We start from the raw sequence: 20,880 nt of genomic DNA on the forward strand, positions 1-20,880 counted from the left end.
CACGAGGGGAAAATAAACACCTGCAGGTCTAGGAGTCCTTTTCCACCCTTTTTTTGGAGTTCAGCATGAAAAAACGAGAGTGCCTGAAACCACCGAGTCTCCATGAGGGTTTATTGAGATGAGGGAATGCTGTGGGGGGTGCTGGGGTCAGTATGGATGCTCCAGGACGTGGACCATGATGTCCAGGAGCGCCGGCCACGTCTCGGTGGCGGTGGGGACGATCTGGGAGCTGGGCAGGAGGAATCCGTAGCGCCCCGAGTCCCTCAGCTCCAAGGAGAAGGAATATTTCACCCCGTTGTCATAGGCCCAGTCGATGGTGGTGCCTCCTGCCATGTCTGCAGGGAGAGGAGCGGAGATGGGAGCCCATTCCCAGGGGATTTGCGGCGGGATGAGGGAGGGACACTCACAGATGGTGTTGGCAATGCTGCCGTAGGTGTATTTTGTCCCAAACACAGCAGCCAAGTCGCTCACAGCCTTCTTGGCCAGTTCATTCTGCAAAGGACCCACCAAAAGTGGTGGGATCTGGTGGATCAAGCAGCAGGGGGATCTAGAGCCCATCATTCCCCATCTGCTCTGCTCTAGGTTTTCCCAAAAAACCCTTAATTTTTGATGTTTGAGGTTCATCATGCAACCACCCTCCACCAGCTGAAGGGGTTCAATATTCCAGTTGTATCTAATGAGAGGAGCAGGGAGGCTCCTGGGATGCTCTGCCTGAGTTTGCCAGGTGGCCACAGCCCCACATTCTGGGGCCATCTCACCATTTCCTGGTGGTCGGGTATGGGCGCCGTTCTGTATCCGTAGGGGAAGAGCAGCATCTGGGAGTAGCTGTGGATGGAGATGACGGATTTCACGTTGCCGTGGCCATGGATGAAGTCCACGATGGCTCTCACTTCCCTCTCGGAGTGGGCATGAGGGCCGTGATAGGTCTCGGAGCAGGGATCGCTGCTGGAGCTGGCGCCTGGAGCAGGGGGAGGAGGCACCATCCAGAGAGGATCCCTCAGGAAGGGTTTCCATCCCTGGGTTTCTCCGCTCTAGCAGAAAGTTTCGATGTTTTGAGGCACAAACAATGCCTGGCGTGAGGACCTGGTGGCCGAGGTCTCACCTCCAAACCCAGCATCCCAGTTGCGGTTGGGATCCACTCCGACGCAGCGGGATCCGGCGTTGATGGACCTGGTCTTGCGCCACAGGCGGTTCTAGAAGCACATGGAGAGGAGACTGAAACAGGGATGTGAATCCCAACCATCTCCCACCCCCCAAGCATCTCCAGGGATCTCCACTCACCGTCCCACGTGGGGAGGAACATCCCTCCCCACCCAAAAACCACGGACAGCCCTGGCTGGGGACAGCGCTGCGACAAGGTGCCCCCCGCGGTGTCCCCGCACTCACGGAGCTGTGGGTGAAGGCGAAGCCATCGGGGTTGGTGACAATCTCCAGGAAGATGTCCATGCTGTCCAGGACGGCGGTGACAGAGCGGTCCTTCCCGTATTCCTCGGCGATCTGTGCATGGAGAGGAGCAGGAGCTGCCCGGGTGCCCCTCGGAGATGAGGGATGGGACAGAGCAGCACCGCAGGGTAAGAATTGGGGTCCCCAGGGTGTGGGGTCACCTTGTTGGCTGTCCAGACACCGGTGGCTTGGGTGATCCATTCCCGCGAGTGGATGCCGGTGTCCAGCCAGATGGCCGGACGGTTCCATCCCCCGGTGCTGAACTGTGCGGAATCACGGGATCATCGAGGTTGGAAAAGCCCTCGGGGATCATGGAATCCAAGCTGTGCCCGATCCCCACCTTGTCCCCAGCCCAGAGCTCTGAGTGCCACTTCCCCAGGTGTTCCTCGGACACCCCCAGGGATGGCGACTCCAAACCTCCCTGGGCAGTTCCAAGGCCTGGCCACCCTTTCCATGAGGAAATTCCTGCTGATGCCCACCCTGAGCCTCCCCTGGCCCAGCTTCTCATCCTGAAGAGAGGGAGGATTTTCAAGGTGAGGCTGCCCCAGGACCCACCTTCAGCACGTACAGGGGCCTCTTCTCGTAGCTCTGCCCGATCTGGATCTTGCTGACAAGGTTGGGATGATCCTCTACCAGGACGTCCATCCAGTCATAGATCTGAAAGGAGGAGCTGCTGGGTCACGAGGCTCAGCCTGGATCTCACCTTTTGGTTTTGAGGGTGTCCAGCGCTGAATGCAACAGGCAGAGCTTCCCTGGGGAAGATCTGGGGCTTCCCTGGAGAACACCAAGTGCTTGGGTCTCTGTGTGAGCAGGGAAAGGCACATCACAAGGTTTTTGGAAAAGTAGAATGAATGGTGAAAGAAAAAGCTCTGAGACCCCCCAACACCATCGCAGCCCCCCTCCCAGCCACCAGCTGGGCTCCAAGGACAGGGTGACACCACCAAAGTGAAGCTGAAAATGTCTTCCATGAGGTGGGAGATTCCAGGAGTGGCCACGCTGGATATGGAAGGTTTCCCAGTCTCCCATCTCAGCTAAAACTTCCACCAAGGTGTCCCAGGGAGGTCTCACCTGTCACCAAAAATGTCACCATGACTGTCACCACAGGGATGTGACCAGTGTGACCCCAGCAGGACAAAACAAATGCTCTGCAGGGAAAGGTACCTCATCTAGCGTGTGGTAGGAGGCAAAATCAAATGTGCTGGAGCTTCTCTTTATCCTCCTAGACCTCCTCATGCTTTCCTTTTCTTCATCCAATAATTCCTGGTTAGGAGGCAAAAAAAAAAACCCAAGATCAACCAGGCTGGAAGGAGCAGGGGGTTGGATTTTTCTTCCTGCTCTTGGTTTCCAACTTTTTGGACTTTCTCCCAGGGCTGAGCTGCAGGAGCTTGTCCTGTTCTTGTTGCAGCCCTTACCTGCACGTCCTCAATCATGATGCTGTAGGAAAAATTATGGGAATCCAGGAAGTTTTTAACTGCTTGGAGGCTGGGGAAGGGCACCCGCAGGTCCGCGGGGTGGCTGGGGCTGACGGGGTGACGCCAAAAGTCCACCTGGGGAGAAGAAGTTGAGCTGAAAGGGAGAACTCGGCTCCATCCCAGGCTGGTGCTCATCCACTGAGCTCCCCAGCACCTCCAGGAATCCCATAGGAGTTTCCATGAAGGATCTAAAGAGGTTTTTGGACAAATTTTGGGACACAGATGGATATCTGGATAGGGATCTACAGAAATGTTTCATCCCGGGTTGTTTGTGGGCTGCAAAGTCCCTTTGAGCAATGAGGATTCATGGGATGTTCCCAGCTCATACAAAACAGGAGCGCTGAGCTCAAGGAGCCCCAAGTTGAATTCCTATTTATTTGGTTCTAAACGATGCATCTCCAAAAGGGGAAGGAAAAAGGATGAGATGGCAAAAGAAGGAGGGAGCCCTGGATTCACCAGGGTCGGTGACACAGGGGATGCTCAGGACCCCTCAGAGCTCACCTGCAGCTCCTCCCGCTTGCCCAGCACCCCGAGCAGGGCGATCTGCTCCTCACTCCTGGCTGTGACACGCAGGACCTGGTCCCTGCAGGGAGGCAGAGGGATCACAGGGAGGGGACTCTGGGCTGGGGGAGGCTGTGGAAGCTCTACACCGGCTCGGAGGGTTGGAAAATTCATCAGTTGTTGGTGTTGAGAGAAAAAAATGCAGGTTCAGAGCAGCCACGATGGGAAAAGAGCAAGTGCTGGAGAGCCTGAGGTGATCTCCAGCCTTGTTTGATCAACTCCCACAATGTTAGGGAATATCTCACATGGATATGTTCCATATTTCTGGATACATTTCCTAGCAGAGGTTCCACCCCAGCCTGGCTGGGCTGCCCAAGAACAGGCAAAGCCCCTGGAGAGGAGGAAATGCTCTCCCATGGAAGAGACATTTTCCTACCTTGGATCAATCCTCTACTTCCAACCTCAGCCTCTCCTGTTGGGCAGTGCTTAAAGCCGCTCCCAAAACGGCACAAAATTCTTTCCCCTTTTGTGCCTTTCATCCTCTTAACTCCTCATTTATCAGTTTAACCACCTCCTCAGGGTGAGAACAATTTCCATTTGCCCGTTCCGTGCCTGGGGGACTCAGGCAGGCATTAAACCCTTGCAATTTTTCCAAAATCAGGGAGCAATCCTGGCATTTCCTGGACCATCTTGGCTTGCAGCTGCTCAGATCCCTCCCAGCATCACCTGCCTGGAGGAGTGTGATGGGATCCTGGATGGATCCCTTCAGCCATGGCATCGTGTCCAGGAAGGAAGGAAACCAGGAAGGAAGGTGGGTCAATCACATCACAGAATATCCTGAGCTGGAAGGGACCCACAAGGATCAAATCCAGCTCCAGGCTCTGCACAGACACCCCAAAATCCCACCCTGGGCATCCCTGGCAGCGCTGTCCAAACGCTCCTGGAGCAGCCTTGGGAATGTGCCCATTCCCTGCGAGCCTGTTCAGTGCCCAGCACCCTCTGGGGGAAGAACCTTTTCTGATCTCCAACTTAAACCCCCCTGGCACAGCTCCAACCTTTCCCTGGGTCCTGTCCCTGGCTGTGAGATCACCAGCCCTGGCTCCAGCATCGGTCTATCTGTTGGGATGCCCAGCATCCCGGGGGTACATTTTTATGGAGAGGTTTTCCCTAATCTGAATATGGGATTCCCACTTTCTCTGCAAATTAGTTCTCATTGCCAGTGCAGTCATTGAGACCTTTCCGGGAATGGGTTGGAGGCTTTGGGAATTTTGGGTGGTCCCAGTTCCCCCCCTACATTCCATGCCCATTCTCAGCCTCATTCCTGCACTGGACTGTGCTGTTCTCATCTCCAGGAGCTCCAACCAGAATGTTTGTCCTGGAAAAGTGCTGCCCTCCCTCCACAGGGCCCCTTCTCCAGCCACATCTTGTTCTTTCCCACAGCGTGTTATTCCCAGCAATCCTTGGCTGTGATTCCCAGCAATCCTTGGGTTTTATTCCCAACAATTCTTGGATGGCTCCAGAGCCGTTGGTGTGTGAGCCATACACATCATCCCCTGGCATCCTACACCCTGGCACAGCTTGGAGTGACGCCCTCAGGGTTCAGCATTCCCTAATTTCTGCCTGCTGCATGCTCAAAACCTCCCTCCAAACCTGGGGTGAAATCTCATCTTTCCTGCTTGGGAAAAAATCCTGTCAGATTTCCGTCCTTTGGGATGTCACCCTTCTCACTGACCCCAAAGGACAGCGGGTGGGGATGGGCCTCTCTCACCTGGATCCCCATCCCAGCCGTGGCGTCCCACCGCCCCCTGCTCCGGCAGGACTCACCCCACGAAGAGCTGCTCGGTGCTGGCGATCCCCAGGAGGGCAAGGAAGACCAGGAGGGTCTCCATGGTGGGTGGGAGCAGAGCCTCAGCCCCGAGGACGGACTTGGTGCCTGGGGGGCCCTCCGGGATCTCCTCACCGGGGCCGCATCTGCCGTCCCCGCGGCGTTGGCAGCGACAAACAGAGCAGGCAGGAAGGGCTCCCGGGAGCCCAAATGTTTGCTTTATTTGGCAAAGTCAACACAAGAGCAGCCAAATTAGGGAGGATCTGATAACGTCTTCCTCGGTGAGCAGGTCCTGGATGAGTGTCCGTGCTCCCAGCTCGGAGCTGCCGTGGGCACGGGCAGCTGCCAACCCGCGGGCGTGGGATGGTGGGGATGGCGCGGTCACAGGAGCCCGGAAACACCTCTTTGTTTCCATGAATTTCTTCATTACTCATTGCTATGAGTAAGTCAATTATGATTAGTAATGCATGTGTAATTACAAGCTACTACAGATTTACTCGCAGAAAAAGCAAGCATTTAAGCGTATACTTATTTAGGATTAATTAGTTTATGCATATGTGTGTGTGTGTATATATATATACATCTATAAAATTTAAACTATATTGTTCAAATTATTCATCAAACCATTCCCAGGAGTGGGGCCACTTGATAGTGGATGAAGTCTCACTTCAAAGCTGATGGAAGCCGTGGAGCTCGGAGGTGCACAAGGACGTTCACCTGGGGTAATGTTCAGAGAGAAGGGCTCATTTTTGGGGAGAAAATGAATTATTTTTAATGTTTTCAGTGTAAGCAGTGGCTCTGGAGCAGCTGTCACTGACTGGGGCTGTCCCAGGAGGTTGGGTTGTCATAGAGGTGGCTTTGTTCCCCACTTAAAGCAGCGTCTTTGTTCCGCAGGTTACAGCAGGGCCTTTGTTGGGCCTTATCTGAGCTGCCCCTGAGCTCCCACCACACTTGTCAAGGATGCTCCGAGTTCCTGGGCTGTGTTCCCAGGCTGGCAGGCACCTCCCAGGGCAGTTTTTTACAGCGGACATCTTCTGTCCGTGTTTTCCCCATTAAATCCAGGGGATTCTGGTCGCCCCGAGAGCAGGATGTGCCGTGGGGAGGGTGTCAGGATCTGTTGGGGCTTTGTGATGCAGAACGGGTGATGTTGGTGAGGTGCTGGCAGGGTCCTCCTTGAGGCAGGACCACGGGGTGGTTGAGGTGGGAAGGGACCATGGGAGGTCTGCATCCAACCCCCTGGATGAACATGGTCAGCTCTGGGGACCCGCCAGGTCCCTCCTCCTTGGATCTTGGAGTCCTCCAGAGATGGAGGCTCCTGCAGCACGCCTTAGACAGTGAGGCCCGTGGAAAGAAACAGGGACCGATCCTTGATCGATGTTTCAGAGATCTCTATTCTCCAGCCACACGGCTGGGGGACTGCCGAAGAACTCGGCAATCACGGGACCAGCAGGGTCCTCCCCGGGCAGGGGAACACAAAATAACCAGTGGGGACCTGGATTGGGGTACATGGGAGCAGGGAGACCCTATAGGCCGTGCCTCTACCCCAGGGTCCCTCTCCCAGGACCCCAGGGCAGGGGGAGGAACCCCAAGACTTCACCCTTTTGTTTTAACTGAAAGAGATTTAAAACTTAACATTGGAAACAACTGGATAAACATAAGATAACAAGAACAGTTTCAAAAGGAAACAAGCCACCCTCCTGAGTCTCTGAATGTCCAAACAGATTTTCTCCGGAACATCCTAGGGCTGGCAGAAGGGAGACAGGACTCTCTGAGCGTTCTTTGTGGGGAAACTGAGGCAGGAGAGGGTTTCTTCCATTTTTACCTGTTGGAACTCTAAACAACAATAGTCAATTTCTTTCTCTCTCCCTTGTCATCCCCCACTCAGCATTGGAAAGGGATTTTTGGGAAACAGATTGGTAAAGGCATGGTTTTGTGAGGGAAACCACGAGTGAAAGAATGGATTAGGAATACACTGGGGGTAGTAGGATATAGGATAAAGGGGAAAGGTAGAATTGGGAACGGGAGACTGTATGGGTTGTTTATAATGGGGATAGTGCCTGGGATGACTACGATTTGCAGCGTCTATCCTGCCTTTCACAGAAACACCACCAGGCCCGGTAACATTTGCTGCTTGCAGGCCTTTCCTTCCTTGTATAATCTTAAACTCCACCACTCAGGGCCCCGCTGGCACCAGGTCCTGCTGCTTCTCCTCCTGGTGAGAAGCATTTCCTGATGTTCCTCCTGGCTCTCCCTTGCTCCAGCTGCTGCCTTCGTCTCTCCCATCGCTCTCTGTGGTGAAGAGCTTGGCTCTGTTTCCTCAGTGATCTCCTTCCTCAGGATGGGAAGGTCCCCACCCCACACCTGTGTCATCTCTATCCCACCATGGGACACATCCTCCTGTTCCTCTGGGTGGCATCCACTGCTCTGACTCCAGATCTCTCTGGGCTCAGGGTCCCAGACCTGGATGAGCTCCCATCCCATCAGGCACTTAGAGAGGAGGGGACAGGGGGCCTCAAGCCCTGGATGGTTGGAATGAGCTTCCAAGCCAGGACAAGGTCACAGGTCCCCAACCCCAGCTGAGGCTCCTCGCGCTCTGCAGCTCCTGCTCTGGAGGCAACAGCTCCTCCAGGTCCAAGAGCCAAGTGTGTGCCCTGTCCCTGGGATTTACCATCAGTGGTTTTTAATCACAGGGCAGAGGATGGGATTTTGGAAAGCTGGGTCAGTTCGGGAAGCAGGTGCCACAGGATAAGGCCATGAGCAGAGGGGACAGGGACACGTGGGGAGTATTGGCTGACCCAAGCATGGGTTTGCTTTCCAAAACAGCTGCTTTTAACCCAAATCCAGCCCCCTGGAGTACTTCCAGCTGCCTCAGCTGCGCTTCCCCCTTTTCCTGCCGGCAGCTCCGTGCCCTGGGCGTCCGCACGGTTTTATCGGACACATCAGCGCTGTTTGCTCTCCTGCCAGGCTCCCCGAGGGTGAGGAACTCACCAGCTGCTGGGGGGTCACAAGACACTGAGATAAACCTGTTAGACGTGATAATCACCACAGCAGCAGTCACCGCTAATCTCTGATCCTTCAGTGCCTCCTGAGCTCTTTGCTCTTAATTCCCAAGAAATTAGCAGGATGAAAAACAGAACAAGGGGAGCTGAGGGACTGAGAGCTGCATGAGGGGAAGTGTCCTTCCATTTCCATCCTCACTTCAACCACGTCCACTGGGAACATGTGGGAGGGAGAAAGGGGCAGCCAAATCTATGGGGATGTACATCTGAGGACAGTGGTTGGGGACCTGGCAGCGTTCTGAGGCTCATTAAAGGAAATGAAATTCCTTTAATCAGTTCCAGGGCCTGGATTATGCTGGTTAACACCAGGCCCCTCTGCACCAGCCCCTTCAGCCTGGGAAGGCTCCAGGGAGAGCTGAGAGCCCCTTGCAGGGCCTGAAGGGGCTCCAGGAGAGCTGCAGAGGGACTGGGGCCAAGGCATGGAGGGCCAGGAGCCAGGGAATGGCTTCCCAGTGCCAGAGGGCAGGGCTGGATGGGAGATTGGGAATTGGGAATTGCTGGCTGGGAGGGTGGGCAGGGGCTGGAATGGAATTCCCAGAGCAGCTGGGGCTGCCCCTGGATCCCTGGCAGTGCCCAAGGCCAGGCTGGACACTGGGGCTTGGAGCAGCCTGGCACAGTGGAAGATTCCCTGTCCGTGGCAGGGGGTGGCACTGGATGTGTGGTTCTGTCCCAAAATCTCCTCAGGGCTGTGTCACACACAAGGCACAGGACACGTGTCAAACACCATGGGGGGACTGCACAGGGGGTTTATTCCACCATTTTTATCATTCCAACCATCACAGCACACCGAGGATTTATGACCTTGTACAGCTGCAGAGAGCTGGCTCCCAGCCCAGCCCTCAGGAGGACTTGGCCTGCACGTGCTCCATGATTCTCTTCAGGCCCAGCCAGGTCTCCTTGGCAGCTGGGATGATCTGGTTGGCAGGCAGCAGGAAGCCGTAGCGCCCTGTGTCCCTCAGCTCGAAGGCAAAGGAATATTTGATCCCATTGTCGTAGCTCCAGTCAATGCTGCCTCCACTGGCTTGGTCTGGAAGAGAGAGGGAGATGAGCCAGAGCAGTGAGCAGAGGGATGGTGGAGTTCTGTTCTCCTGCTGTTTGGATTTTGGGGACAAGGCTGAGGTTTTGATGGGAACGCTCAGCTCCGATGTGTGACCGGTGGTGTCACTGCACAGGAGCATCGTGGTTTCCACGAGGGACAGACCCTGTGGGGAGGACAGGGATTGTTGTCCTGGGACAGCCCACAAAAGCTCTGAGTGGCCAAATACTCACAGATGGTACTGCAAATGGTGCCCACTTGGAAGGTGGTGCCATAGAGGGACCGGATGGAATTGGCAGCAGCTCTTCCCAGAGATTCCTGGAGGGGAGAAGATGAAGGAAAAGTCAGGAAGCAGCCACACTTCCTGAGACTAAAGATTAGGATTTCACCAGAAATCTCCAAACTGCTTTGGAGATGATTCACACTAACAGCACTCACAGCTTCCACAGCATTTTTGGGAGGTGGCACTGCAGGTGAATGAACTCCCAGCAGGTTCTGGAACTGTGCATCCAGTGTTTATCTCACTAGCTTGTCAAGGGAAGGCTCAAGAGAGACCAGAAATTCCCAAGGCAGTTGGAGATCTCCCAATACTCCGGGGTCAACTTTGTGCTCACTTCAACTACGTAATGGGGGGTGGATGGAAAACAGAGCTGGGTTCTTTGTGCAGGAGGGAAAAAGGCAACAAATTGCCACAGGGGACCTGCATTTAGGTGTTAGGACAAAACAAAATCCCCATGAGATTAGGGAAACTTTAGGACAGGCTTGAAAAAGCTGTGGAATTTGTCTTTAGAAATATCAAATCAAAACAATTAATCAAAACTTAGACTGAAACTGGCTCTGACTCCAAAGCCCTTTAAGCACAGGGTTAGAACAGAGATCTCCAGAGGTCTTTTCCATTGGAATGATGCTCATGAGATCCACATTGCCTCAGAGATATTATTCCAGCTGTGACGCTGTCATTAAGGAAGAGCATGGAAAGTACAGAAAGGCAGCTGGACAGAAGAGAAGAAGGTAAAGCTGAGTCCTCCTGTCTTACCAGCTCGGCATAATCGTCTGGCCTGGTGCATTTGTATCCATAGGGATACATCAGGAGCTGCGAATAACTGTGGAGGGTCAGGAAGGCCTTGAAGTTGCCATGATTCTTGATGAAGTCGACAACAGATTTAACTTCCACCTCGGAGTTGGCGCTGGGCCCGTGATAGGAGTCAGAGCAGGGGTTGTTACTGGCTCCAGGACCTGGTGGGGCAAGGAGGGAACAAACCTGTGAGAAGGAGAATTCCTGGAAGGTCAGGGCAGACCCACACAAAGCTGGGCTTTCCTAAGGACAGGGGCAGGTGTGCAGCCAAAGCAAGGCCTTAAATGCAGATAAATGCTCAGACAGCAGCCACAGAGTGTGAATGTTTAAAGGATGTATTTTTAGATGCTGCAACCTAGAACAGGTTGCCCAGAAACCCAGGAATCCACATTCTTGGGGGTGTTCAGTGGTTGGATGGGGCTTGGAACAGCCTGGGAGAGTGGAAGGTGTCTTTGCCCATGGCAGGTGGTAGAACTAAATAATATTTAAGGTCCTTCCAACCCAAACCCTCCTGTGATTCCATGATTGCTGCCTCATCCTGTGCTCCAGGGTGATTAATCCCCTATATAAAGGCAATAGCTGGTTCTGTGTAAAGGATCCAGAAGCTTTATCCCTACCTCCAAAACCTGCATCCCAGTTCCTGTTTGGATCAACTCCAACACAGATGCTGCCAGGAATCTTGGAGCGGGTCTTCCTCCACATGCGATTCTGCAACAGAGAAATGCTTCAAAAGGGAGCAAATTTGGGTGCTGGCTCCAAAACTGCTCCCAGAAATAGCTGCCACCCATGAGGGATTGATCCTAGGAATGATCCCGAGAATATTTCTGACTGCCAGGATGGGTCACAGGTCAAAAATCAAATGCATTTACCAAAACTGGGGTATTTACAGTGGGTTAGGATGGGTTAGACAAGTAATGAGGATCTTTGTCTGCCCAGCTCTTTGGTAACTCCTCTCACAGCATTAAGGAATGGACTTGCAGAGCCCACTTCCCTCGTGTTTATTATTTCCTTGGAAAAGCCAGGAATCCCACTGAGCTCAGACACAGAGCTGACTCACCGAGGTGTGAGTGTACACAAATCCATCGGGGTTGGCGACTGGCAGCAGGAAAAGATCCATCTTGTCCAGCAGGGAGGTGATGGAAGCATCTGTTCCATAGTCAGAGGCAATCTAGGCAGAGACAGACAGCACACCCTGCTTAGCAGAGTATTCCCTTCCCAAATGTTCATTCCCTCATTGCTTGGGACAGAGGAAAGGCTGGATTTTGGGGCCGGGAAGTGAGAAACATCCATTATCTGCTGGCCATTACTGTTCCTCCACTGCTCTGAAGTGAACGGTGAATCTGTTTTATTATTTCATTCTGAAGACAGGAGGTTAATGGAAGAGAACAACAAAATTTACTCCTCCCTGTCCCAGGGAAAGGGCCAAGGCTGGCACTGAGACTGAGATGGAACAGCCAGGTTGGGAATACTCAACTGTGCTGCACGGAGAGAGCTCGAGGAGCATTTGGACAACACTCTCAGGCACAGGGTGGCTCTTGGGGATGGTTCTGTGCAAGGCCAGGAGTGGGACTCCATGATCCTCGTGGGTCCCTTCCAACTCAGCTTATTCTGTCACTTCTCTGGTGGCTCAGTCATTTCCAGCAGGATTTAAACCCTCATTATTGAGAGCTGGAGGTTTGGGCATTATGTGGAAGGAAACCAACTCCACATCGTTTTTCTGGATGAGCAGAGCAAAGCAGCAAAATAATCTCAAAGATCTTGGTTATTTGTGTAACAATTTCACCTGAACCACTACATTTTGTCTGCCTAAACTCAGCTGCTCTAACAGGACCGAGTTTTCCAATTCTTGGTCAAGGCAGCTGCCACACCCTCGGGGAGTCGGCTGGTTTGGGGAGGTGAATTAACTAAACACATAGAGGGGTGACATCCTTTGAAATACCAGGAAACATTCCCAAGACAAGCCAAAGATGAATCCCTGCTGCAGGAACCTTGTTGGCGATCCACAGGGCGCTGGCCTGGGTGACCCACTCGCGGGAATGGATGCCGGCGTCGAGCCAGATGGCCGGGCGGTTGGAGCCTCCGGTGCTGAACTGGGAAATCAAACAGGAGCGTTTCAAACTCTGACACCTTTCAGTCAAGAACATCCCACACCATTGGGGTGCTTTGGGCTGCATTCTCTATCATCCATCTCAATGGACACATTCCATGATGTTTGTCGTACCTTGAGGACGTACAGAGGCCGCTTTTCATAGGATTCCCCAATTTGGATCTTTTCCACAAAGCTGTACTCAGACACAAGATGGTCCAGTTCGCTATTAATCTGAAATGAAAGGTCATGAGGACATTAAAATCATATTTATGTATTCTATCATTCCTTCCAGAGAAACATGGACTGATTGAGGTTGGAAAACCCATCCCATTACCACCCCCCCCACCTTCCATGATCCCAAATTGCTCCAGCCTGGCCTTGAACACTCCCAAGGATGGGGAAGCCACAGCTTTTCTGGGCAAAAAGTTCTTTATTTCCCAATTTCAAGATTCCTTTATTTCTCTTTCTTTTGAAGGAAGGGTTTTGACAGATTCTGCAGGAGAATTTATGGAATTTTGATCAGCATTGTCAGGGACAGCGCTGGCTGATTGTTCTGAGCACAAAATTAATACTGCAAAAACCAAACCCATGTGCCAGAAGAAGCTGCAAGGACATTTTAGATGCTAATATAGGATGTTTAATTGAAGACAGCATAAAAAGAGCCCAGAAAAAACCCAGAATACTCTTCCCCTGAGGTACTCACATCATCCAAAGTGTGGTAAGCACCAAAGTCAAAGCTGCCGCTGCGCTGCCTTTGGGCACTCTCGGCCATATCTTGCTTTTCTTTATCCAGAACATCCTAAAAGAACACATTCAAATGGTGAGAAGCGTCTGCTTCAGCTGCTAAAAAATAAATAAATGAAAAGGCAGTGCGTTCATGCTGGTTTAGGCACCCTTTTGGGATTACTGCTCGTGAGAAAATGTCAGATTAGTGCCCGAGTGGGTGATTTTTATCCTTAACTACGGTCAGCAGAGTTTACTGAATGATGAGTAACTTCAGTGTTGGGATTCCCAATTGTCTGAGGCCAGAAGGCCATGTGGAATTCCTCAGGGTTATCAGAAGAGTCCTGTGGAGTCTACGAGTTTATTGATGTCACTACTCGGAGTACACCTGCAGTGATCCTTGGATTGTCCTTGAGGAATTAATCCACAACCTACAAAAATAAGGGGAGGATCCCATGGAAAACAGAGTATGGAAAAGTGGGAACGAGGCCAAATTGTGAATCAGTGTTTCCAAAAGTTATGAAAAAGAAGTGCCAGTGGCAGTGCCCACCTGCAGGTCTTCAATCAGGATGGAATACTCAATCCCCTGGGATTCCAGGAAGGCTTTGACTGACTGGACACTGACAGCAGGAATTCTCACATCCACAGGCACAGCAGTGGCAGAGGGGTTGATCCAGAAATCCAGCTAAAAGGAGAAAGGAAAACTGATTTGGTTGGGGGAAGGCATCCAGCAAACAGCTCTGGCAGAGCTTTAGAAATGCTGATTTCTCCCAAATCCAACGGCTCCTGCAGAAGGGAGCTCTGGAATGCTCCGTTCTCTGTGGCCTCACTACAACCTTGTATCAGTTCATGTGATAAACTCAATAAAATAACAAATACCAAGAGGCTTGAGTCAGTTTTTTCACTGATTTCAAGGCTTTGGTCACAAAAACAAGAGAAAATTTAACTTGTCTCTGATGATTATTTTATTATTCTCCCTTTTACTAGAAATAATTTTAAGAAAAACTCTAAATTCCAGTCTTAGGTAACATGAAACCCATTGTTTTAATTTCTCCTTTAATCTCTCCTTTGGTAGGGCTTTTCTAAATTTTCATTTCTGTAGTATTCAAATAATACTTTTAAACCCAGTGATGTTAAAAAGTGATGTTAAAAATCCTCACCAATGGCAATAAGAACAGTAATAACCTGGAATTTTACACTGTGTTTTCCTATTTCAATACAGTTTAGACCAACTAATAAATTCCTTCCACAACCCTGGGAGACAAAACATTGCCATTCCCACTGGAAAAACAAGTTTTTCAACAGTGAGATTAAGATCTAACAATTCAAATATGATGTAAACCTGGTAGGAAAGAAAATACCAATTCTGGCACTCCTGAACATTTGAATTTGCAGGTCAAATTTAAAGTGTTGAGAGAGTAAATTTATTTCTGGCAGCTGCCACAGGGTGATGGGAACCTTCCAAATGAAATACAGCTTCCCACCCTGACCCCTTGAAAATGAGATGCAAATCCTGCCCTGTCTGAAATATTCCAAAGTGCCCCTGTGGCCATGACCCACCTCCAGGTGTTCCAGCGATTCCAAAAGCTGCAGCTGCTTGACCTCTTCCTCATTTTTGGTCTTGATTCGGAGAACCTGGTGCCTGCAATAAATCGGTGTCTTCAGAACCAGTCTCAGAAGGGGGCTGGGTGAACTGGTTTGTTACTGGGATCGTTAATTCAGTGTTAATTGTGTGTTAATGGCCGACACGGGCTCCTTTAATCAGTTGCTTTGGTGTCACCCAAGAGTTCAACCAACAACCCGCACCTTCATCATAAACCAGACAACGTGGATGAGTTTTAAATCACGAGGATCAATCCTGCATCCATTGGTTGGTTTCTGGCAGCAACTTGCGGGAAAGTAATATTCCAGCTGAGTTGGGGAAGGATCGAATGTTTGGAGAGCACTTCGCGGCAGAGCAAACACCAAATACGGGATTTGTTTCACCTTTCCGTGGTTTAGTCGGAGACTGCTGCCACCCTCCCGGTGTTGGCAGAGGCTGACACCAGCAGAGGGTGGCTCGCACCATTCCAGGTGGGATGAATCACCCTCTGGAAGTGCCTCGCTCCACCTGTTGGAGCGATTAACTCAACAGCCGGGAGCACAGCCCGGGTCGGTGCTGTCAGCAACACCGGTAACTGCACAACTAGAAACCTTTTTAAGATGGAAATGAGGTAAACAGGGTCTCGGCACACGAGCTCAGTTATGTGGGTGTTTATTTACGGCCTCAGCTGCTGAGAAGGGACTCGTTTACACCAGGTTTACACCAGGTTCCTCTCCCTGGCCAGCTGAGGGATAAGATCTCTTTGTTGAGCCGAGTTAAATCGGCTCTGAAGGCACTTTTCCACATTAATAGCTTATTATTGGATTCTCTGTCCCCCTAAGCTTTATCTCAGGGTTGGATTCTGCTGTGAATTAACCACAGCTACTGAGGAAGGGATTCACGAGAATTCAGTTCGGGATTAAATGATAAAAACAGCCCCTCCTGCCTTTACAAATCCCCGAGTTTGGGGACATTGTCTGTATTATGTTTTAGTCTTAATCCTTAAACCTTCATACACAGATTTACTCACTGGAATCTAGTGCTCACTTACTGCACCTCAGGATTTATCCAGTAGGTTTTTATAATCTTTAATTATTAAAGATGGTCATATAATCTTTAATTATTTCCATGGTCAGGGAGGCTGTGAGGAAACACCCTGTGGGGCAATTTTTGCAATACAACATAAAGATAAACCTTTAGGATTTAATGGTTGGAAATCAGGATTTAAAATGCTTAGAAAGGTGGAAAAAAGAGGAAGAAAGAGAAATAAACTTGGGAATAAAAGGGAAAGTAGTGAACTTTCTGATCTGAGGATGGGTTCTGGTCTTTCAGCTCTGCTTTTGCAGTGAGGTTCAGCTCCTTAGGTACAGCTAAGGCCAAAATAAAGTCTTGGATTAACAGAAATTGAGGATCTCAACTCCACAGCTGGACCCTTCTCCTTAGAAAACCCAAAGGAAAGGTTCCTTCAAACACCAGAGCAGCAAAGCAACAAGAAAAATCAGTCACAAACCCCAAAAAAAGTGCCCCAAGCAGGTTTTGTGAAGGTGAGATCATGGAAAAACAACTGGATACCAGCCCTAAATGAAAGGTTTTCCACAAAACTCACCCAACGAAGGTTTCCAGGCACAGGGAAGCCCCGATGAGGGCGCTGAAGATCAAAATCAGCTTCATGTTTGCTGGAAGTACAGCTGGGCCTGGCAAAGGGGAATTTATACCGGGCTTTATTTTTCAGGTAATACCTATCTGACAGAACCTATCACTCCATGTGATGAAGTTCTCACATTTATCAGAGCCTCCAAGGCAACCAGCACGCAGGAGGCCGATTTCACCTCCAAAAAAAATATTTTCCACTGACACATCCAAAGCGGGGTGGGGGAGGAGTCGGTTCCAAAGCTCTGACCACAAAAATGTGGTGTCCTTTCACATGTTTTTCAGGGCAGAGGAAAGCGGGGACAAACTGAACTCATCCCAGCTCTCACCGCTGGCTCTGCCAGCCCACTCGTGGTCCTGGGGATTTCTCCCATGGATTTTGAGTTGTCCATTCCTTGTTCCAAGGGCGCCTGGATATTTGAGGAGTTGTTATCCACGTGGGAGGGCAGCCTCCTGGCTGAGCTTTGGGAATAATCTCCTGTGCCTTTGGCTGTGGGAACACCCAGCTGTGGCTGTCCCACAGTTCCAGGTAGGGCCACAGGGCTGCTGGATAAACGTTTTGTTTATCCAAATAAAAGGTTACAGAGGGACAGCCAGGAGCTCCTAGGAGTAAGGGACAGAGGGGAGATGCTTCAGCTGCTCAATCCACCTCAGGAGAATGAGGAAAGGAATTCCCTGACAATTCCCAGAGGAAGCTTTTAATAAAGATCTCACTTGTATCACTCTCAGCATTTGTCAGCACCTCCCTGAGGAGTCTCCTCTCACCTCCATTCCCACCCTACTCCTCCACAGGTGTCCTGTTGTGTTCACAGTTCCAAGCACATCCTTTGTCTCATGTTTTTGGGAACAAAGGGAGCCCCAGGCAGGGATTAGTCCTGTTTTGGCCTGTAGGAATGAGTCATCTTGCAACTGCTGTGTCTTGGGGGCACGAGGAGAGCATGCTCTGCTCAGTGCTCTTGTCTCTGAGGTTTAACCAAACCCAGTCCCTGGAAGAGGGATCTCCATTCCCTCAACTTAAACCGAATAACAGAAATTTATCCCAAGAGACAGGAACCATCACGGGAATTTCCTGCTCCTGGAACTACTGCAGTTCTGGTGGAAGTCAAGTCCCACCTGTAGCTTACAGACCCCAGTATTTCCTAAGGAATCAGCTGACTGTCCACACCACCTGCCATGGTGCACTCTTTGAAAACAGGAAGGAAGGATTTAAGCTAGGGCAAAATTAGAGCTCGTTTCATTACTCATGCTACATCCCACATGGATTTAAGGGCTGCCAAGAGACCCTGCCAAACCTGACGTCAAAGTATCCCAACAAGCTCTGAGTGCCTTGATCAGCATCATCTGGGGCCTCCACCCACTGCATTTCAGGAGCTGCATCTAAATCCAAACCTTTGTACTCACTCCTCATCCCCCTGGAGAGACTGCAGGGCCCCCAGCAATGACCTCCTGCTGTAACCATGAGGTCCTAAAGGGTTTGGAGATAAGCCCCGAGCCACAGGCATGGATGAAATTGAAGTGAATCCAGAGGAGGCCCCGGAACCGCTCCCAGGGCTGGAGCCCCTCTGCTCTGGAGCCAGGCTGGGAGAGCTGGGAATGTTCCCCTGGGGAGGAGAAGGATCCAGGGAGAGCTGAGAGCCCCTTGCAGGGCCTAAAGGGGCTCCAGGAGAGCTGCAGAGGGACTGGGGCCAAGGCATGGAGGGACAGGAGCCAGGGAATGGCTTCCCAGTGCCAGAGGGCAGGGCTGGGTGGGAAATTGGGAATTGCTGGCTGGGAGGGTGGGGAGGCCTTGGGACAAAATTCCCAGAGAAGCTGTGGCTGCCCCTGGATCCCTGGAATTGTCCAAGGCCAGGTTGGAGCACCCTGGGATAGTGGAAGGGTTGGAACTGGGGGGTCTGTAAGGTCCCTTCCCGCCCAAACCATTCTGGGATTTTAAGAGGCTGAAAACATGAGCAGTGTTGATGCCAGGGTCCAAAAGCAGAGCAGCGGGAAGGCAAAGGTGACAGCGAGGCAGCTGGGAGTAGGGACCTCACCACAAGCAGCAGAGCCCCACGGGATCCAACCAAGAGGAGCAGAGCAGGTCTGGTGGCACTGACCCGGTCCAGGTCCTCAGACAGGTCACAGGGCAGGTCCACAGCCAGGACGTCAGCACCCACAGGCCCAAGTGGCCCCTGAACCCACTGCAGCTCAAACAAAGCCCAAACCACCTGGCCTCAGCTTAAATGCAGCTCCCACAGCCCGGGGTGGGTGGAGGGTGTGTGGGTGAGCCCAGCCAGGGCAGTCAGGGCTCTCTTCCAGTGTGGGCAGGGTGGGACGTCCTGTCCTCACAGCCCTGGAGAGGCTGTGGAGTCATGCAGTGAGTCAGGAACACCCTGGTAGCATGTGAACAAGTGAAAGGTTAAACCAATCTTGTCCAAGCAAACCCTCTCCTTGCCTAAAATCACTGTATTGATACAAATTTCCCCTGTGCTGTCAGTGAGAGAGGCCAGAATGGATGCAAGCCCCCAACAACAACTAGAAAAGCCTCCAAAATCATTAAATTTCAGTGGAGTGAGTCCATTTTTGTAAAATCCAGACCCTCTGTTGTTGCTGCCTCAAATGATGCAAACCAAGACCCAATGTTGTAGCGTCTCCTGTCATTTTTAGGAAAAAAATCCCAGAAACTTTTCACCTTTGGATAGGAATATTCACTGACATAGCAAAGGGCTTCACTGACATAGCAAAGGGCTCCAATGACAGCTCATCTCGAGGATAATCAAAGTTAATTGGCTATAACGCCAATTTATTTTGGATTACTGATGAGGGAACTATTATTTCTGTAAATAATGGATTACCTCCATGCTCCTAATCCACCTTGGAAATGCCCTGGATAAAGGGTGAGTAGGGATCTCAGTATGTGGTTTACCACTTGTACACTCAGAATTCATTTTAGAAGCAGAACCCATGTTTTTGATGTTTCTGGAAAATCTGCAGCTTTGTGTCAGTGTAATAACCCTGGCTGCAATGGAGGTACATACTTCCAACTCAGTTTTCCTTAAATTAGGAAATCAAGACCTTCAAATTTGCAGGGTTATCCTCAGACAAATCCATCAGGTCATGCTGAGGTTTTGCATTTCAGGTCAAGGAGCACACGGATAAATTGTAACAAGAAAAAGGGCATGGGAAGGGTACTGGGAGAGATCCAAAGCCACCTCTACCTGGAGATTAAAGACTGCTCCTCACAGTGACATCATCCCATGGGATAATTATAAATCATAACAATTTCCAAAGGTGTGAAAGCCTTTCAGACAGGAAGGCCCAAGCCTTCTGCTGAGGGCCAGTGGAAAACATGGAATTCAGTCATATCTTGAATAATCAAAATTCCAGTGCAGGAGCAGCGTGGGATTTTCCCTCTGCTCCCTCCAAGCCTTCCTCATGCTCATCATCTTCCTTTTCATCTGGTTTCTGACCAGGGCAGAGAGCAAGGGCTCATTCTGACAGTAAAACCCTGATTTAGCGTGGAATACACACAACCCTTTCCATTTACATCATTTCAGAGAAGAAATACCAAGTTACAACTGTACAGAAATACGAGGTTATGCTTCCACAGAAATATCAAGTTTTCTTGTACAGAAATTTGTAGCTATGCTTGTACAAAAGTATAAAGTTACACCTGTACAAAAATTTGAAGTTGGGCATGTGATGGAAATGATATAACTTTCCTAACTAATTTTTAATTGGTAGCTTTAATTACTTATGAGCAGCGCCCACTTTTAGCCAGCACTAGTAAAGTTCCTGCACAGACCTTCATTATTACTTTGATCATGAAATCATCGATTAAGTTTATTAAAACTAACCTCGACAAACTTCAATGAACAGACCCAAAGAATTTGAGGACTGGGCATGTGGGATCTGAAATTTATGGCACTTCAACAATGCTGGAGTAACCAGAAAATTAAGAGGAAATTAAGGCCTGAAAGGTTGGAGACTCCGTGTCTGAGAAAAAGATAAGAAAATTACTAAACAAATTGGACCAGATAAAAAAAAAAAGTGAGAAATCAATAGGGAATAAAACACTAATTAAAGACGAGGATTATGCAACTTAGAACCAATAAACATTGATTTGTTTGTTAAAATGTATAAATAAGTGAAAAAGTTTTGTATTGGGGTTCATGTGGAAGCCTGAACTTTGTCAGCCACACACACAAACCCTAGCCAAGAATAAATACCTGACTTGCTAACATTTTAAAAAAGACAGTGCTAGGAGTCATTTATCCCGACGGTTTCATTGACCCTTGTACAAAAATATGAAGTTGTGCTTACACAGAAATACGAAGTTACACCTATGCACAAATACGAAATTACACTTGCACAGCACACAAAAAGACCTAAAACCCCTCAAAATTTTACCTGCTGACTGTGGCAACCTGTTGCTCTGACAGACATGGC

General features: G+C 50.4%; 2 protein-coding genes across 6 annotated transcripts; both read right to left on the reverse strand.

Annotated features, from left to right (window-relative positions):
• Positions 1–94: 94 nt before the first annotated feature.
• Positions 95–5,539, reverse strand: LOC116443340 (carboxypeptidase A1-like). Of its 2 annotated transcripts, none has more exons than XM_032107460.1 (11): positions 5,241–5,539; positions 3,417–3,498; positions 2,856–2,990; positions 2,605–2,703; positions 1,999–2,100; positions 1,605–1,706; positions 1,387–1,497; positions 1,103–1,193; positions 759–958; positions 408–522; positions 95–335 (listed from the first exon to the last, which is right to left on the reverse strand). In XM_032107460.1, exons 1-11 carry the CDS (start codon positions 5,303–5,305, stop codon positions 148–150), a joined length of 1,290 nt encoding a protein of 429 aa, XP_031963351.1. In that variant the 5' UTR covers positions 5,306–5,539; the 3' UTR covers positions 95–147. The 2 variants fall into 2 exon arrangements, with proteins under 2 accessions (XP_031963351.1, XP_031963352.1); XM_032107461.1 differs by having other exon boundaries at positions 408–492; positions 5,241–5,537.
• Positions 5,540–9,021: 3,482 nt separating this feature from the next.
• On the reverse strand, positions 9,022–20,860 carry LOC116443409 (carboxypeptidase A2-like). 4 transcript variants are annotated; one of them, XM_032107584.1, is made up of 12 exons: positions 20,842–20,860; positions 16,412–16,499; positions 14,784–14,865; positions 13,774–13,908; positions 13,204–13,299; positions 12,633–12,731; positions 12,400–12,501; positions 11,469–11,579; positions 11,029–11,119; positions 10,373–10,572; positions 9,570–9,654; positions 9,022–9,327 (listed from the first exon to the last, which is right to left on the reverse strand). In XM_032107584.1, the coding sequence occupies exons 2-12, from the start codon at positions 16,474–16,476 to the stop codon at positions 9,140–9,142; spliced, it is 1,254 nt and encodes a 417-aa protein (XP_031963475.1). In that variant the 5' UTR covers positions 16,477–16,499; positions 20,842–20,860; the 3' UTR covers positions 9,022–9,139. The 4 variants fall into 4 exon arrangements, with proteins under 4 accessions (XP_031963475.1, XP_031963473.1, XP_031963471.1 ...); XM_032107582.1 differs by lacking the exon at positions 20,842–20,860 and adding an exon at positions 18,549–18,708; XM_032107580.1 differs by lacking the exon at positions 20,842–20,860 and adding an exon at positions 18,486–18,573.
• Between the last annotated feature and the right edge of the window lie 20 nt (positions 20,861–20,880).

The sequence above is a fragment of the Corvus moneduloides genome, chromosome 4 (assembly GCF_009650955.1).
Source record: "Corvus moneduloides isolate bCorMon1 chromosome 4, bCorMon1.pri, whole genome shotgun sequence".
NCBI lineage: Eukaryota > Metazoa > Chordata > Aves > Passeriformes > Corvidae > Corvus > Corvus moneduloides.

Bases quoted from the DNA above. Each gene is read 5' to 3' on its own strand.
- LOC116443340 (XM_032107460.1), bottom strand. From the start codon at position 5,305: ATGGAGACCCTCCTGGTCTTCCTTGCCCTCCTGGGGATCGCCAGCACC. The intron at 1,194-1,386 runs GTGAGTGCGGGG...ATGTGCTTCTAG, and splicing joins TCGCCTTCACCCACAGCTCC to AACCGCCTGTGGCGCAAGAC. The intron at 959-1,102 runs GTGAGACCTCGG...CCCCTGCTCCAG, and splicing joins CTGGGATGCTGGGTTTGGAG to GCGCCAGCTCCAGCAGCGAT.
- LOC116443409 (XM_032107584.1), bottom strand. From the start codon at position 16,476: ATGAAGCTGATTTTGATCTTCAGCGCCCTCATCGGGGCTTCCCTGTGC. The intron at 11,580-12,399 runs GTTCCTGCAGCA...GTCTCTGCCTAG, and splicing joins CCCTGTGGATCGCCAACAAG to ATTGCCTCTGACTATGGAAC. The intron at 9,655-10,372 runs GTAAGACAGGAG...TCTCCCCTCCAG, and splicing joins CAGACGATTATGCCGAGCTG to GAATCTCTGGGAAGAGCTGC.